Source organism: Mycteria americana, chromosome 1, assembly GCF_035582795.1.
Source record: "Mycteria americana isolate JAX WOST 10 ecotype Jacksonville Zoo and Gardens chromosome 1, USCA_MyAme_1.0, whole genome shotgun sequence".
NCBI classification, from domain to species: Eukaryota; Metazoa; Chordata; class Aves; order Ciconiiformes; family Ciconiidae; genus Mycteria; species Mycteria americana.
This window is the reverse complement of record NC_134365.1, coordinates 57,427,297-57,443,897: the sequence shown is the minus strand read 5'-3', so window position 1 is coordinate 57,443,897 and position 16,601 is coordinate 57,427,297. Positions and strand designations below refer to the sequence as shown.

General features: G+C 42.2%; 1 protein-coding gene across 1 annotated transcript in view; it reads left to right on the top strand.

Annotated features, from left to right (window-relative positions):
* The window catches only part of GRAP2 (GRB2 related adaptor protein 2), a 41,656-nt gene that overhangs the window by 10,624 nt on the left and 14,431 nt on the right, over window positions 1-16,601 (top strand). Inside the window, exon 2 of the mRNA XM_075491669.1 lies at window positions 15,137-15,239. Coding sequence (XP_075347784.1) covers window positions 15,162-15,239 — 78 coding nt within the window. The 5' untranslated portion in view covers window positions 15,137-15,161. The remainder of the gene's footprint in view (window positions 1-15,136; window positions 15,240-16,601) is intronic.

The window sequence follows — 16,601 nt, the reverse complement described above, 5'->3', positions numbered from 1 at the left end:
ACTCTCTGCAAACTTGCACTTTAAACTGGAAGTATTACCAGGAGTGAAGGAGCATAGTGTTAGGCCATATCATATTTTGAGAGGTTGCCATGTATTCTTTCCATGGAAATCTTTAAGTAGGTGGTTCACTGCTGATGATGTTTGACTAATGTATAAATTCCAGCTTCAGCTGACACCTGCTCATGCTCATGGGTGCTCCTTGTCACCCTACCCTCCAAGTGTACACAGACCAGCTCATTCACACTTGCTCGGATTTGTATTTGCCAAAGAAAACACAACACACACGTCACCTAAAGTATGCTCATGGGACCTCTGTTCCTCCATTCAGGCATACTGCAAATGAACATCTTTCGTTTATAATCAGATCCCTAGAGATACACATGTTCAAACATACTTTTGCTCAGATGTGTTCAAGCTTGCATGCAGAATGCCTACTCCTGTATTGAGGGTAGAAAAAGGCACTTCACGTGATGCTGCATTCATCCAGTCATGCATGTAATCCCACATTCTCACACACATGCAGAGTCTGCTGTTTTCCATGTGTGTATTGTAGCAAGTAATTTAAATCTCTTTCTTCCCATCCTGCTTAACATGCAAATGTGGATAGCACATCAAGATTAGAAATAAATGTAGCAGAATGACTTCAGTCAACCTGAAATGTCGAATGACTCATTCACACCCTTTGCACAGTGTTCCCTTTTTGCCACATGCAATCTATTGAATAGTCTGAAGTCTGTGCGGTTCCCTGCTGCAGAGCAGCAATCGATCACTTGCTCACTGAAGGAGTGGGACCGTGATTATTTTTGCAGGGCATACAGGGGTTACGCAGTGAGGTTCCAGTTAGCCTCATTGTCGTGAAGGTGCCCACACTGTAGGAACAGGAAATGTAGGATGTCAGGCCTGATCTACCTATAAGGAACTTTATGTGTTTAATTAAGTCTTAGTCTGCACGTTAGTTCAGTAACCAATATTCCTACATCAGGGTATGACCTGGGTATTTTTATTCCAAATGATAAGAACCTATTCCAATTTGATATAACTCAATGTTGGATTAAGATAAACAAGAACAAGTTGTTCCTACTTCAAAGTAAAAACGTCTACATGTTAAATCATTCAGGAACTGCCGCTGCACTTTAATTTTGAAGGTATCATAATCCAAGTGAACTAAAAAATGCATAGACAAACATGAAATATGTTCCACACGTCTACTTAAAATGGTATGATTGCTGTGCACAGACAAACCCCAGGAATAGTAACAAGCTGGCATTCACATTTACCTTATAATGAGAAGAAAAGTTGGATTGACTGTTGGAGTTGCATCTTTAAATGTATGAATTATTGTAACTGATTGCTTTTAAAACCCTTTCAGAAGCATTCCCAAAAGCAGATGCACATGGGCTGACTTTAATTTATAGAAAGGCTGTTCTGTAGCACTTAGGCCTTGTAAAAGGGGTTCTGTGTTTAAATGGAAGTTGAGCCATGAAGATCCATTTAGCAGAAAAAACATAGTTAATACAACACAGAGGCTCAGAAGGTAAATATGCAAGTGGTGACATTATGCAATGAAGGTACCACAGCAGTGCTCATTATACCACATGGCAGATACCACTAGTAGCATTTCAGTTTCTCTGTCCTTACTTAAATGTGAAGCTTTGTATATAAAGTGTATCAGATCTTCTTCTGAGAACCTAATTATCAGGTTTCCTATGTTTGTGTTTAGATTATCACAGCTAAATGGATGTTGAACTAGACTTTTATATTTCATTCTTTCATAAAAGCACAAGAGGAGAGGAAAAATATATAAGGGAAAAGAGGTGAGGCAAACTTTTCGGTATAAACACAACTTGTACAGTCAGATGCGATTTTGTACAAAAATAGATTTATGGTTAAAAGGACAAAGAAACGTTACCTTTTCTTGCTGAGCTAACTGTAGTTCTACTTTTGTGCAAAATCATCTCTGTTGGCACACAATGTAATTTTAGTACTAGAGTTCCAGATTTGCACAATTTTCTGTGCTGCCAGGATTAATCTTACACAAAAAATACCAAGGAAAATAGCAGTTTCATCACTGATCTCAGTCTTCTTCCCATTTTACACAAAATTTTATCAGCTGGCCTGATCAAAGAAACATGCAGTAGCTGATTTGAAACATATTATGTACCCAGCAGTATATACTAGCAGATTTTCATAACATTTTGCTCACATATCCCACTCAAATGTATTGCTATACAGTAAAGTCCAATATAAGATTAAAAACTATTTTTACCACATTGGATTAATGCCTTAATGTAATGAACTCTCTAGGTTGTGCTATGCCCAGAAATAAAGAAATTATAGCCTTCTGTTGCATCCTTCATCTTATCTGTATGAAAAGAGGAGTTTCTTAACTGCTGTGGAAACGAACCAAAGACATAAGGTGAACTTACTCCTACTTCAGCACAAATATTTACAGATTTTTTTTTCTAGATTTCCATTTCACATTGCAAAATGCATGATCGTGCATAGACAAAGGGAATTTACCATTCACATGCACATCCAGTGTGTATTCATACGCAGGCCTGCATGAACACCAGAATTGCTCAGCTCTTAGTTACAGTACAAGAGCTCAGATTTACAGAACAGCGTGTTGAATACTGTACATTTTTTGGGAAATCTCTCTCTGATGGTCAAAGCTGGAGATAATGAATCTTGAGTATTCTTTCCCATATTTAGATACCCAAATACAAGGAAAGCACCTTGGAGTATCTGGATCTAATTGTAGGTGGGTTTTATTGTCTGGTTGGTTGGTTGGTCATTTTTAATCAAGTCTCATAGTACCAGATTGTTGATTCTCTTTTGACTCCTTTGCTTTGGAAAGTCCTTCCCAATAGGAAACATGTCTGAAATATAACATCACTCCTCATCCCAGTCTCTTGTATGATCAATTTGAGAAGTATAATTCTCCATCTGACTTGCTGCTAGCAGAATGGTTCCCTGGAGCTGTTCACAGCTGGTGTGATTCAGAGAGGCTTTGAAGGTACTTGTAATTATACCAAAGACCAGTTTTAGGATAAGTAGTCCCAGGATTTCACAGAGCCCAAACATGGTCCGATGCCCCCTTAATCCCTCTCGACTGCAGTCTTTTACTAAGAGTAGATCTTCTCAGAGGATAAAGATCATAGAGGGCTACACCTGCATGAAAGCAGATGTACGTACACATGCATCGATTCCAGAACATATTCAGAGGTGTACATTCTTGCGCTTGTTCTGATCTATATCCATTTATCCTCCAACAGACCTCCAATATTAGTGCAAATATGCTAAACGCACATGGTATGTTGATATATTGATATGGTATATTGATACAATGGTCTGTCGCGGCTCTAAATTCTGTGAATCCACAAAGTGCAAGCTCCACCTGTACACAAAAGCAGATCCCTTGCATACATACACACATGCACAGTGGGAACAGGATTGTTATTCTGATAACCACACACTTGCAGTACAACACGTATCAGCCAGTGCTGAAGCTTACCAAGAAAAGATGAGAAAAATTGAGAGGCAGTTAGCTAGATAAGGTATGAGGAGATTTTTTAAAAAGTAGCATAGAAGGAAGTGGCTACATTTTGCATACTTTAGTTGTTTGTCTGGAGGGCTTGAGAAGGAGCTGCTCAACAGTTGTGCCAAAAGAGAGCGTTCAAAGCAACTTCCCATCGGGCGGCATTCCTCAAGTGTCTGCTCTTTAGGAGCAGTCAGGGAAAATTCATTCTGTGGGAAGCAGTTAATGGAGCTGCATTACCGACCCCTTATTGCTCTGTCTGATAGAGAGACAGCAGGTTCACTTTGGCAGCTCCAGAGCCCTGATCAGTTCAGATTAGGGGCGCATTGTCTGTCTGGCTTAATCAGGCATGTTTAGATATATTCATCATGATTAGAGGGGTGTCGCTCAGGGAGGGGGAAGAAATAAAGAGTGAGATTACTTTTCTCTAGCTTCAAATGGAAGCTTAGCAAATCCCACTGAGTCACTAGGTGCTCATCAAAGTGAGAATTTAAATCCTGGAAAGGAATGTGTTGTTGAACACTCCAGCACTGGATTCAAATCACTGAAGACGACTCTTTTTCTTTCTCTCGCTTCCTTTCTCCCTCTACCGTTTGCATGCAGCAAAGAAGAAAACCAGCAGCCCATGCAGCCCATGTTGATTTTGACTTGATAGGCATGCAGTTCCTGCTTAGCTTATCTGTAGTTCAAATTCTAATAACATGATGACAAAATTAGCTATCATCATAATGGCCTAGATGTCTGACTCCTGTATTTTTGTCATGCTTATCTTTCAGGGATGTACAGGGTACTATTGCAACAGCCTCTAGGACTTATTTTGCTACTTGTTAATGTTCAGAAGGGATGATAATAAACAAATTGTAAAGACTGGGAAGAGGCTCCTTTTTCTATCAGTAGCAGTGCTTCTCTCTCTGTCTTCACCTGGCTATTTTTTTGGATTTGAACACTGTAAAGAAGAATTAGCCCAATGTATTATAAAGTCAGATGTGCCAAATATGCTGCTGGTGTAACCTGGTATAGTTCATAGATGATGGTGGAGATCAACTGATTAACTCTTAAGAGTCTCTGAAAGAGGTGGTGTTGGCTCCCAAGAGAGCAGTAAGGAGGAGAAACGTTTCTTAGATCTGTCTCAGTGCTGAGGGTGATCAAAAACTAGTCCTGCTGGGGGAAGGCTCCAGAGCAGAGGTCAGGCTGCAGGATCCATGGTTTCTTGCCCTGAGTAACTGGCCCTCTTTAGCTCTTAGGTGAGATAAATGTAGGACAGGCTTGGAAAAAGTGATGTTATGAGAAGCATATTCTGTTCATCTTTTCCTGTGGTCTCCAACATTCTTTGGGCTTGCAGATTCATCCAGATTTCCCAGTGAAGGCATAAATTGCTGTGTGGTGAACAGAGGCTTCCTTGACAGTGAGATGGATCTTCTTTGGTCTCATCTGCTGATCCTTAAAAAGTAGTTCATGGGCCCAAGCTGAAAACCTCTGACACAGAACACTACACAACACAGCAGGCATGCGTTGGCTATGTGTCCTCAGAGCAGCTGGCGACACAGAAGCTGTAAGGCAGCTGCTTCTGTCTGACCTCTTGGGCAGCAATGCAGCAGTTAAAGGAAGTCTATGGAAATCCAGAATTGTTTGGTAGTAAAGGAAAAGAAGTCAAAACTTGCCTTTCTCTGTTGTAATCTGCTCCTTCCTCCTCTGCTAATCCAGTCAGTTCTGTGACAGTTCAGTTCTTGTGATCTTGTAATTGCTGTCAAGATGATAGTCTGGGACGTCACGAGCATGGCTCTGTGTAATCACCCTACAAATGCAGAAGGTAGAGAACCTAACTGATTAGATACAAAAAGATGCTAGTGAGACACTAATAATTCAGTAATCAGGAGTTATGGGGGGGGGGGGACATAGAAGAGAAAATTGGCAGGTTTGGAGGGATTTGAAGAAAATACTAAATATCAAGTTTGCCAGTACTTCTTTAGAATAGGAAACTAGAGGATCATAGAAATATATTCCCAGAGAAAAATCTCTCAGAATTGCGGAGATGCTCATCAGCTGGAATGGTAGGGGGTATCTTTGGAGATGAATTAGCAAACGACAGGAAGGGTTGCATGAATCGAATAGCAAATTAACACTGTTGTTCGGGATTAAAGCCACATCTTGCAATAAATGGTGCTACATTGACGGTACACAGCAGTTAAAGTTGCACGCTCTTCTAGTGCATGAGCAACTGTAGAATTACAACAGTACTCTTACAGTTAAAGCTTATTCCTGTAAGAGAAATGGCTTCACACCTTTAATTGAAATAGTTGTACCACATGTGCAAGCACAGTAGGCTGTAGTCATACCAGCTAAACTGAATGTGGTTTATAAGGGTGATGGTGACAAGACCAGCACTGGAATAGCAATAGCTATGCAGCTGATGCTGTTGACGGAGCTGTCTGAAAATCCTAGGACGTGATCAAACAGGACCGCTGCAGGTGAGCAACAAGGTGCAGAGCTTTCAAGACAATCTTTGCTAACAGGAAGCATAGCAAATTGGGACAGAGCTCTGCCCAGATCAGTTCGTAGAGCTCTGCAGAGAAGCTTTTATAGCACTGCCACTCCTGTGCACTCAGTCCTGAAAAAAATAACTGCCCGCTAATGACCTGTCACTGTGGACAGTCTGAGCAGCTGTTTGCAGAAAGCAAATTGGCGAGAGAGGATGAATTGCTGTGTGTGGAGCATATCTGAATGTGGGGACAGGAATAGATGGGAGATCAGGAAAGACCAGACAGCTTCCATTCATAACATTCAGCTTTATGTGGATTTACAGCCCTGATGCTCCTGAATCCACAGATGCTGAGTTATTACTTACAACAAAATATAGCAATTGAAATCTCCCTTGTTTCCACACTTTGACTTCTGTTTCCCTTGTTGGCAATGTTACTTTCTGGAGGCAAACTAATTAAGAACATGAGGAAGTAGTTTACACTGCGGACGAACAAAACCTAGCCACTTAATCTTTCATATATTATCAACCAAACAATTCAGAGTAGGCAAAATATTTGATTTATATGTTTTATTGGAAATAACTTTTTTCCTTTTCTTCCTTTTTTTTCTTTTCCATTTTCTTTTCTTTTCTTTCTGGCTGCTCCCATGCTCCCAGATAGAAACTAAAGTGAATGAAATGCCGTGGAAAAGGTTTTTTCTCTTGAAAATTCCAGCCCAGCAAGAAATTACTAACATTTTTGTGAGACAGTGTATTCTTAGGCAGTTTTCAGACATGTTTGCAGACACATCTATTTTGGGTTATTCACCTAAGTGTAAATGTAGGTGTAAGTTTATCTGCATCAAGCTTTTTAAATCCAGGTCTTCCCAGACTGTATCATAGCCATGGTTCAGCTATTTCATCTGGATTGTGCCAGTAGTAGATGATGACATAAGAAGTCTGCAGCAGGTAGTTGTGGAATAACTTGTGGGCTGGGCTTTATCCAGTTGTCTAACAGAGACTGGCTAAAACTTGGAAGCATGGAAGCAAGGGATTCTAACACCCTTCCCATAAGGTTTGTTTCCATTAATTATGGCTGAAGTATCTGGATGTTTCTTCACATTTTTCAACATAGCTGTGATGCATGTATTCCACATGCAGAGGTTAACATAGAATCAGTAAGGTTGGAAAAGACCTCTAAGATCATCTAGTCCAAACATGCTACCATAACTGTGACAGGGGAGGAGTATATAGAAATGGAGAAGAAAGAAAAGAGAATTATTTCTTCTCCTATCCTGTTTCATATCCTTTCTCATTGTTGGGGGTTTGCCACTATTGAGTGTTCTGTTTATGGTATAGAAGCCACGTCTTTTATGGCTTGACATTAAATAGATTTAATATTATCATGGAATAGTTCTGGATACCAAACAGGAATCCAGACAGTGTTTTGTGACATTGTCAGGCAGCAAGCATGAGTGACAGCTCACAGCAGCGTTCTTGCTGGGGGGCCCATTAGATCACATCATGGTAGAAACAGAGACAATAGGTTGTTCTAATGTGTAACGTAATGTAATCTGTCAGGCCATTCACAGAGCATGAGAATGAACATAGCTTAAAACCAAGAAGACTGTGAGGATTGGTGTCCCACCTGCCTGTAGAGAAGTTTATGTTCTTGATGTGTACAGTGATAGCCACACATAAAACTTTTCACAACATGACAAGAGCTAGCTGCTGTACTCTTCTTATGGCCCCCTGCTTTCTGCACCTGTATATTTTTTCAGCAAAATATATTGGGGATTATCCTCTTCAGAGGGAATTCTCATTGTTTCTACCCCTCACTGGTCTGAGTGCTTCATAATTTACAGCCTACCTCTGTTTTAACTAACAGGTATTCCAGGGAGATTATTGCTTCCCCAAAGGGTGTTGTGTGTGGGGACTGCTACTGCCTGCTGCTGGACCGATTGTCTTAGGCTAGCATGTTGTGGTGTTTTTTGTGAAGTACCATGGCTCATAAGAAAGGATGAATCGGGTCAGGATACAGTTCCACACAGCCCATAATGCTGTGCCCAGCAACGGCAGTTTGGGGAAGGAGGGTAAGAACAGGGCAAGTACACAGCAAAGCTTCTTTCACTAGGGCCTCCCAGACCCCGACACTCTTGAGAATGAGCTCCTAGTGCTTATGTTATGAGAAATGATGGATAAAAAAATCCTGTTTGCCTTTTCCGTGATTCTCATTATTTTCTACATTGCTTTTGCATTTATCCCTCTATCAACTTTTTTCCTAGGGTGAAGGATCCTAGTCTGTTTAATTTGGTCCTTCCTTGTTCAGAAACTTTCCATTCCTTTGGTCATCCTTAGTTACTTTCTCTCTGCTATATCTAATGCTACTCTCTCCATTTGTGAGATGGAGGGATGAGAACTAGCTGCCATATTCAAGTTACAAGTATTCAAACAGGTGCCCCAGGGATTTGTACAGTGACATTTCAACAGTATTTTGAAAACCATCTGCAAGTCTTTGCGATTAAATTTAATTTGTATTACCCTGATTTTTTTTTCTCATCAGTAAGCTTTGTCACTTCATTTTTTCCAGGTCATTTATGAATATGTTGAACAGCTCATTCAAGTTGTTTCCTAACTTTTAATCAGTTGTTAATCCTCTATAGGACATTCCCTCTTATTCTTTGAGAGCTTAGGAGGTTTTTTAAGAGTCTTTGGTGAGAGACTTCATCAAAAAGGATTTAGAAATGCAAGTTTTATATCACCCATATCCACATGCTCATCAGCTCCTTCACAGAACTCGATCAGATTTATGCAGTATGGCTTCCTTCTACAAAAGCTATGTGAGGGGCAATTGATATGTCATTTCTCTCTTATGCCCAGTAATTATTTTCTTCATTATTGTTTCTACCAATTTCAGGCATACAGAAGTTAGACCTCCTGCCCTTTGCATCCCCTCAAAATGCTTTTCAAACATTGGCATTGTGTTTGCTGCTTTCTCTCCTAGTACCGAGGCTGGGTTAGGTCTTACATTGTACGCCACAGTTTAATTGCTCGGCATTTACTATTTCATGTTCAGTTTAGATTTCAGTCAAGATTTCTAAAATATCGACTCCTTGGATTTACTCTTGTTCATTCACTGATTTGTCCTAAAACCTTTTCTTCCAATTCTTCAGCTTGAGACAGTTCCCCTGGCTTTTTTCTGCAAAGAAAACCCCAGTGCAGGGACCTCCTTACATCTCTACGGAATGCAGAGATGGATGCAGAGAATTTATTTAGCTTTTGTGCTTTATCCTTATCTTCTTTGAGCACTCTTTTTACATCTCAATCATCTGTCAGCCCTACCGACATGCTGGCAGGCTTCCTGCTTCTGTTGTCTTTGAAAATAATTTTATTACATGTTTTTATGTCTTCAACTACTTGTTCCTCAAGATATGCTTTTCAACAGACTTATTATGGTTTCTCATTTAACTTACCAGATCTGTGCTCTTTTCTGTTTTCCTTATTTGGGTAGAACTTGCACTTTTTGAGGAACAGTATTCTCCTTTATTCACTTGTTAAACCAGCCTGGGCTGAGGCAGCAGCAAAGGGCAGGTCCTTTTGAACTGACACCACCATTTTAAATATGCAGCGTACCACATATTTCCAACATTAGACACTGATAATTGTCCGTGCCCCACTCTGTCCTGTGACAGATGCTATTCTGTGCCTCTGTCCCCCATGCCCACTCCTGACTGTCGTCGTCCACACGCATGGACCAGTTACTGATGTGGCACACTGTCGCTGCAGGGAGGAGCCTGATACAGGCTGAGCTCTCCTTCTCTTCCTTCCCTTAGATGGTAACGCACCTCCTGCTTTCTAGCAAAGTGCCAGAGGAGAGGAGAGCTGCTACAAGGTATGGGGCGAGCGTGGCTCTGAGACTTGAGTGGGGGCAGCTGTGTGGGAAAGGTACTAAGGAGGAAAAGGGGGGTTTTGGAAAGAGAGGTAAAGTACTGCACGGCAGGGGAAGAGCATGGGATCCCAGTGCCATCTTGTTCATCAGCTTCCACAACAGGGCAGTGCTTTTGCAGGACAAATCCCCGTGCCTCAGCCAAATTTGACCAGCTGGAAACTGAGGGAGGAGGTGGGCAAAGAGAAGGAGGTGCTTTCCCTCACCCTAGTCCTCCACACCAACCCTTCCAGCACAGCAAAGATTCATGATTTTATACTCTCACAATATTGTGCGGTATTGTGCTACTCTCTTTGGGGCTGCTGTTGCACAGGCTTCCCATGGTGCTGCACAGCTCTGCTTGTCATGACTGTAAGTAGCAGGGAAGACCCAGGTTCCCCAGGGAGATTAAGCACCATCCTAGTCTGGGGCATTTCTTACCAACTGTTGTTGGTTATAGAGTCCTGAAAGTTGGTTTGTTCTGTGAATCCGGTTCCTAGGAGGCTTATTTTGTCTGTGCGCAGAGGCTGAGCCCAAGTGCTATGTATTGCTCGGGATGGCAAGATAGCCAAGACTTAAATGCGACAGTGCTGAGTGTTTTAGTGACTTGTTCTCCCTTATAAATTTTATCCTCTTATCACTGACAGTCAGTGGAGCTGCACCGTTAACTCCGTAGCAAGAGGTTTGTGTTTTTGGAACGAAATATTCCCATGCCGCTTGTATGTGGCTTAGCTGGTGAAAACAAAGCTCCTATCTATCACAGCTCTTCTAGATAACGGGTCCCTTCTCCATTGTTTCTGCTGAAATGTCATCTGGAGTTTCTGTACAGATGTTCAGGGTTGAATTCTGTCCCTGGCTGCTCGTCAGTCCAATAGTTTGTTCTTGCAGAGCCGAACAAAGACACAGCAGCTCACGCTGTGTATCTCAGTGCAAAACCTCACTGGATGGAGCTGCAGGCTGGAGATGCGCGTGCTGCAGGCATAAAAATAAAAACTTTTGTTCATATGGCTCCTTTAAGCGGGCACGTTGTTGCAACTATGCCCTCCTGTGATGTTAATATGTGAGATTGAGCAGGCCTGAGCTGGGCAGTCCCTGAGTGGTAAACTCTTCATAGGTGGTGACCTTCCCTGGCATTGTTATTACTGAATTTTGACCCAACTTGGTGTGGGGTAATGGTGTTAAACTCTTTGGGATGCTGCTGTCAGACTGTGTTGCTTACTGACATGATTTAGGCCTTGGCTCTTTTCATCAACAGAGAGATGCTGATGTTCTTGCTCAGGGAATGGCATTCTGCAAACTAAAATACCTACCTAGTGCTCTCAAAGCCACGCTGCTTTTCACTTCTCCTTTTATGAATCTTCTGTTGCACTGGTCCCACAGAATTGCAGTAGCCTTATGCCCCTTGGATCCGCCTCGTTACAATGGGGAACCACAGAGAAAATTCACCTCCACGCAGAGAGCCAGCACAAAATGGAGGGTACTGGTCAACTCACACTCAGAACTGAAAAATCCTCCTTTGAACATTGCATAGACTTCATGCTAAACTCTGTACAAAGGTGATTGTCACACAGAACATTATGCACAGTCTAAAATTGTCCTTAGTTACTCGAAAGCTTAAAGGAGTTGCACCAGGCAGTTAAAAGCGGAATCTGGCTCTCTGTCTGCAAACTGCAGTGCTGTCCTTTGGGATAAAAGGTGCTTGAGAAATCTAAGTTGTGGCAATAATGAAAAAATTCCTGTGTCTCTGTGTCATGGGGTGGTGCTTGAAGTCACGCACATGCAGAGAGGGAAAGAATGGGCCCCTGGCAGGGGAGTTTTCATGAGGGCCCAGCACTAATCCATGCGGAGCAAGGATTCTCGAGTTACAGATGGAGGGAGGAACAGGATCAGAAAAACAGAACTGGTTTGAAGTTCAGGTGATGAAAAGTGGTAGGCTGGAGTTCAAAGACAGGATTATTGGCTAGTGTTGCTTTAGTAGTTGGTGGGGGAAGAGCTTAAGGCCACAGCATTACTGCATTGCTGATTTATCAACACAGCCAACACTGTGTATGGTATTTGAGTCACTTCTAAATCCAGCCGCTGGCAATGAAAAGCACATTTAATCCATGTGTTAGATTGTTTGAAGAGGTATCTGTCTCCTGGTCTCTCCCTGAGGTTGGGATTGCTGAAACTGAAAAGGAGGTGAGAGAGGAGATTTTAACTGTTTCACAAACCCTTCTCCTTTTGAGGGGTTCACATCTCCAATAGCATCTTTAGTGTTTGGGATATTGAAAAATGAAAGGCTCTCTCCCCTCTTGCCCCCTGCAGAGAGAATTCCCACTGTCTCTTCTGTGACTAAGGGGCAAAAATCAAAGACAGGATTTGTATTTAAACAGTTTATTGTTTTTAAGCATGCTTTTTTCTCAAGCTGGGACTAATGCTCTGTACTTAGGAGTTCCAGGATTCATCTGCACTGTTGGCTCTGATCTCTCTGCAGCAGCCCACCACTGCAAGATAAAACACTGAAAAACATCCCTTATTAAAGTAATTCTCCTTTAGTCTTTTTCTTCAGTTCTCTTCCATGAAAGAGCATCACTATTTAACTAGTTCCCTCAATGGTTAATTCCCCTCCAATTTAATACCCGTATGCTGTGTTAGCATGCAAGGTGCTCACATTGGCTGTGGGAGGTTATAGACTGAAGCTCCAAAAATGTCAGTGCAAGAACAGAAGACAGTTCTCAGATCAGGCCTGAGTTGTATCTGCAGAGTTACACCAATGCCTGGAATAAGAGTGGGGCAATCAGAGGGCGAACCTACGCTATATTTGCAAATCTGCCAAGGGTATCCAAAGTAAGAATTAAAGAGCATCAGTAAGTCGACAGAGAGAAAAGGGGGTGAAAATGTTTGGAATAGCTGGAAAGCAGAAGACTGACAATAAAGTACATTGGTAAAACATAGGGTGTTATAATTCAGTGTTGATGTACATCGACAAAATCCTAAGGCAGCAGGCTGGAATAGCAGGCATATAGCAGATCACAACGGAGCTAGGTACTCCAACCTACATGGGAGGCCCCAACACTGAAACAACCCCAGTTGCTGTAGGGCGGGTTCATGCTGAATGAGCAGAGCTGTCTGTGGACTGCTAAAAAATTTGCCTTGGTGCCGCATAGCTCACATCAGTCACCTGAATACAAGTTCACTTATAAGCAGCAAAAAAGAGGGTGCTAACAGAATCCAATAGGAAGCATGTGAAGATCTTTTTATAGTTAGAAATGAGATGTAATCTCAGAAATCTCAGCACTAATGTCCAGTGATATTACAGCCCCTCTTGTGGATCACTTTATCTGGGCATCTTTAGTCAAGTGCAAAGGGACTCTGCAAGCAGGAAATACACAACTTAGCCAATAAATAACTACTTTATACAGGTAACACACACAGAAGCTAGCTATTTAATGAAATATTAGGCTAAGCATTAGCATACTCCTCACCTGTGTAAAGGCTCCTGAAGAGTCTTTGCTGGTGAGGTAGGCATCAATCAGGAGGGAAGAGTCAGCCTCCATGGTTGCCATCTGCCACCAGCTGGGTCAGAACTGATGGCACTGACAAGTCAACTGAGTGACCCCAATGATTCGTGACTGGTCCTCAGCTAGACTGACTATCCCAACTAAACCTCCTGTGGTTTTGTTTTTCCTCTGAGATCTTATATCTCTCCATGTTTGTGTTTTTCCTCTTGAATCCCTGGGCTACTGCTGGTGCTGTCTCAACAGCCCCACCTCTGTCTATAATTTTTGCTGTGCATACTTTCTCCCAGCTTATTCTCAGCAGTTTGAGTCAAGCTGCACTGTATCAGAGCTGGGCCCTGGATCCTTGGTACACAGGTAGTTAAATCCCTGGGTTGTGTGTCAAAGCAGGAAGCTTACAGCAGGTATGGCAGAGAAGCAGGGTAACAGTAGCCTGTTGATTTTAAAGGGGCATAATTTTGGAGCTTGCTCAGTATCAGCACTTTATATTTTGGGGATCTTGTCTCAGTTCTAACAGGAGACAAGAAATACCCCTCTAAGTAGGGTTGTTCATATGGTTTCTTTGTAGGGCTTTCTGGTCAAGAATGTTTTGGATCAGGCAAGCTGGCACTTCTCAAGCTGTAAAGTCTGGGTGTTTTTGTGAGAGGTGAAGTTAGGTAACGAAACCTTTGGCTTCAGGATCATTGTACCCAGACGAACCTAGCTTAGTAACCATAAAAACTATATTGGAGCTGTCTGATGGTCTTCACAATCTGGGCTGCAAGACCATCTACCAGCAGTGCATTTGCTTAATGTGGCACTGCCTAGCTATTTCTTGTCTTGTCACTGGCAGCCTCACTGCTGGGCTGCAGGGTCCATGAGCCAGCCATGGGAAATTAGTAACTCTCTTGATTATAGAGGTGGTCCTGCTGGGGTACATCTGAGTTACATGAGCAGGAAGTGGTGAAGAAGCAAAGCTCATGTTGCTACTTCCCCTGCCACATCTGCTCTGCTGATGAAAAGATGGCTTTGGTTTGCAGGCTGTCTGGTACATTTCAGGCTCCTGGGTTACCAACACTGAGGGAGAGTAAGTGCATGCCTTAAATTTGTCAGTGCTACAGTTTCACTCTCTGCCTGCTCCAAAATAGGGAATACAGCCTTTCTGCAAACAGTTTTTCCTAGCTGAAAGTTATGGTCACCCATGCTAAGCCATCACAGAGAAAAGACTCTTTCAACCTTCAGTATTGTGGCCCCTGTCCAAGAAAAAATTATATTTATTGCAGGCTGTTCATTTTGTCCGCAATTTGTCTCACTCTTGAGATAAAGAGTAAGTCACTGCAGAGGGCAAATGCATTCTTTTATTGCATGACAGAGTCACTTGCTTTATTGGGAACTGCGGCAGAGTAGTGGTTGGTCTATACAGAAGGTTTTTCCCTGTTTCCAGCTTATTTGGGTGATGTGTGCAAACTTCTCCATGAGACTGCTGCAGAGAAAGAGATCTGTTGGAACAGGCATGCACAATGGGTTGTTTGAACTACTGACTTGAGCTAATGATAGCCTCTTGGCCATGCCATCTCTTCTACCTGCTAATGTCTTTCCACGTCTAGTAACTAATGTCTACCAATGGTTGATGCATGCTCATCCATGTACAAATCACAGCATTGCCTATAAGCTTTCTAGAATCTAGACTCGGCAGTCCCAGCTGCTCATAGATTTTAACAAGTATATACTTCCAGCTTTGCTCTGCCACCAAGACACAGTATGGAAGCCATCGCCAAGTTTGATTTCAGTGCTTCTGGAGAGGATGAGTTGAGCTTCCAGGCTGGGGATATGCTGAAGGTAAGTGCAGCCCCAGGCTTGACTAAACAGCATTTTTGAGAGTGCTGCCAGATCTTTCTGTGCTCCCATTTGCCTTGACAAAACAGATGAAGACAGATGTCTATAAACTGGGATACAAATGCAGGATACTCGTCTCCCATAGGGCTTGCTATAGGTCAACAAACAATTCCCAGGTCGTTTAAGTATGTGTCCACTTCACTTGATTTGAGGTCCATAAACTATGGATTTAGTTGCCCTACAGTCCTCCAGTAGTCAGCAGGGAAGGATGAGTACCTTTGCTGGGGTGGAGATCCAGTTCTTCGGTAGAGAGATTTTGAGGGTCCTGTCTGTTTTCGTTGACTATATAGGTAGTCTAGGATGACTATGTTCAGGATGAATATGTCTAAAAGCAGGCAGGATGAGTGTGGTCCAGAGAGATTGCTGTCTTCCTTATTTCCAGCTCTTAAACTGTTTAAAAGATAGTTATCATGCATTATAGAACTTATATCTAACTTTTCACTGTAAGTAATTACTCTTAGTTGCCGCAGGGGTTTTGGGCAACTGCAAATAGAAGAGGGAAAGTCTGTGAGACAGTCTGTTACACGCATAATGGAAGAGTTTAAGAGGTCCTGGGGTAATAATAATATATATACACCCTTACAAGAATTTAGCAGTGGGGGAATGGCAGAAGTAGAGTTGATCATATACAATCATGTATACATACATACAGAGCATGTGAGAGTCTCTTTAAAGTTGATTTGCATGTGTTATGATAGAACAGTTCTTGTTAACCCTACCAAAGTCCCACAAATGAAGCCACACGCTGCTCCACCCAAATTATTTATCCACTTCTCAGCCCCCAGCATAGCTGTTCTGTTTCAATTGAAAATGCCTGAGTATAACTCCTCTCTAAGGCCTTAACTCCTCCACTGTCCAAAGGGGTGTTGTACAACAATAGGATCTAAACCCTTGTTTGGCCAGGGAGCCTTCGCTATCTCCCTGTACAGTCCCAGCTGTTCCACTTAATAACCAGATATTGGGTCTCAGCCTTGTCTCTTCCATCACTACCATTTTTTATTTTATTGGCCTTTTAATTCCTGAAGCTTACACAAAGCTAATGGCACCCAGAACTCATTAAGATCAAATACCATGTTTTTCCAGAGAGCTATGAGAAGGTTCTGGAGAAATCACTGCCTCTCTTCAGTGTAGATGAACATTTTCATTCCTAATTCTTCCTTAGGTCAAGAGCAGTCCCTATGTCCCTACTGTCTTGTGATCTTTACCTGATATCTTCTTCCTCAGGAGACTGTGGTTTCAAATCCCTAGCTGGGGTGATGGCGTTGGCCAGATTACTTTTTCTTCTGTTCCTCAGTTTCCCTTCCT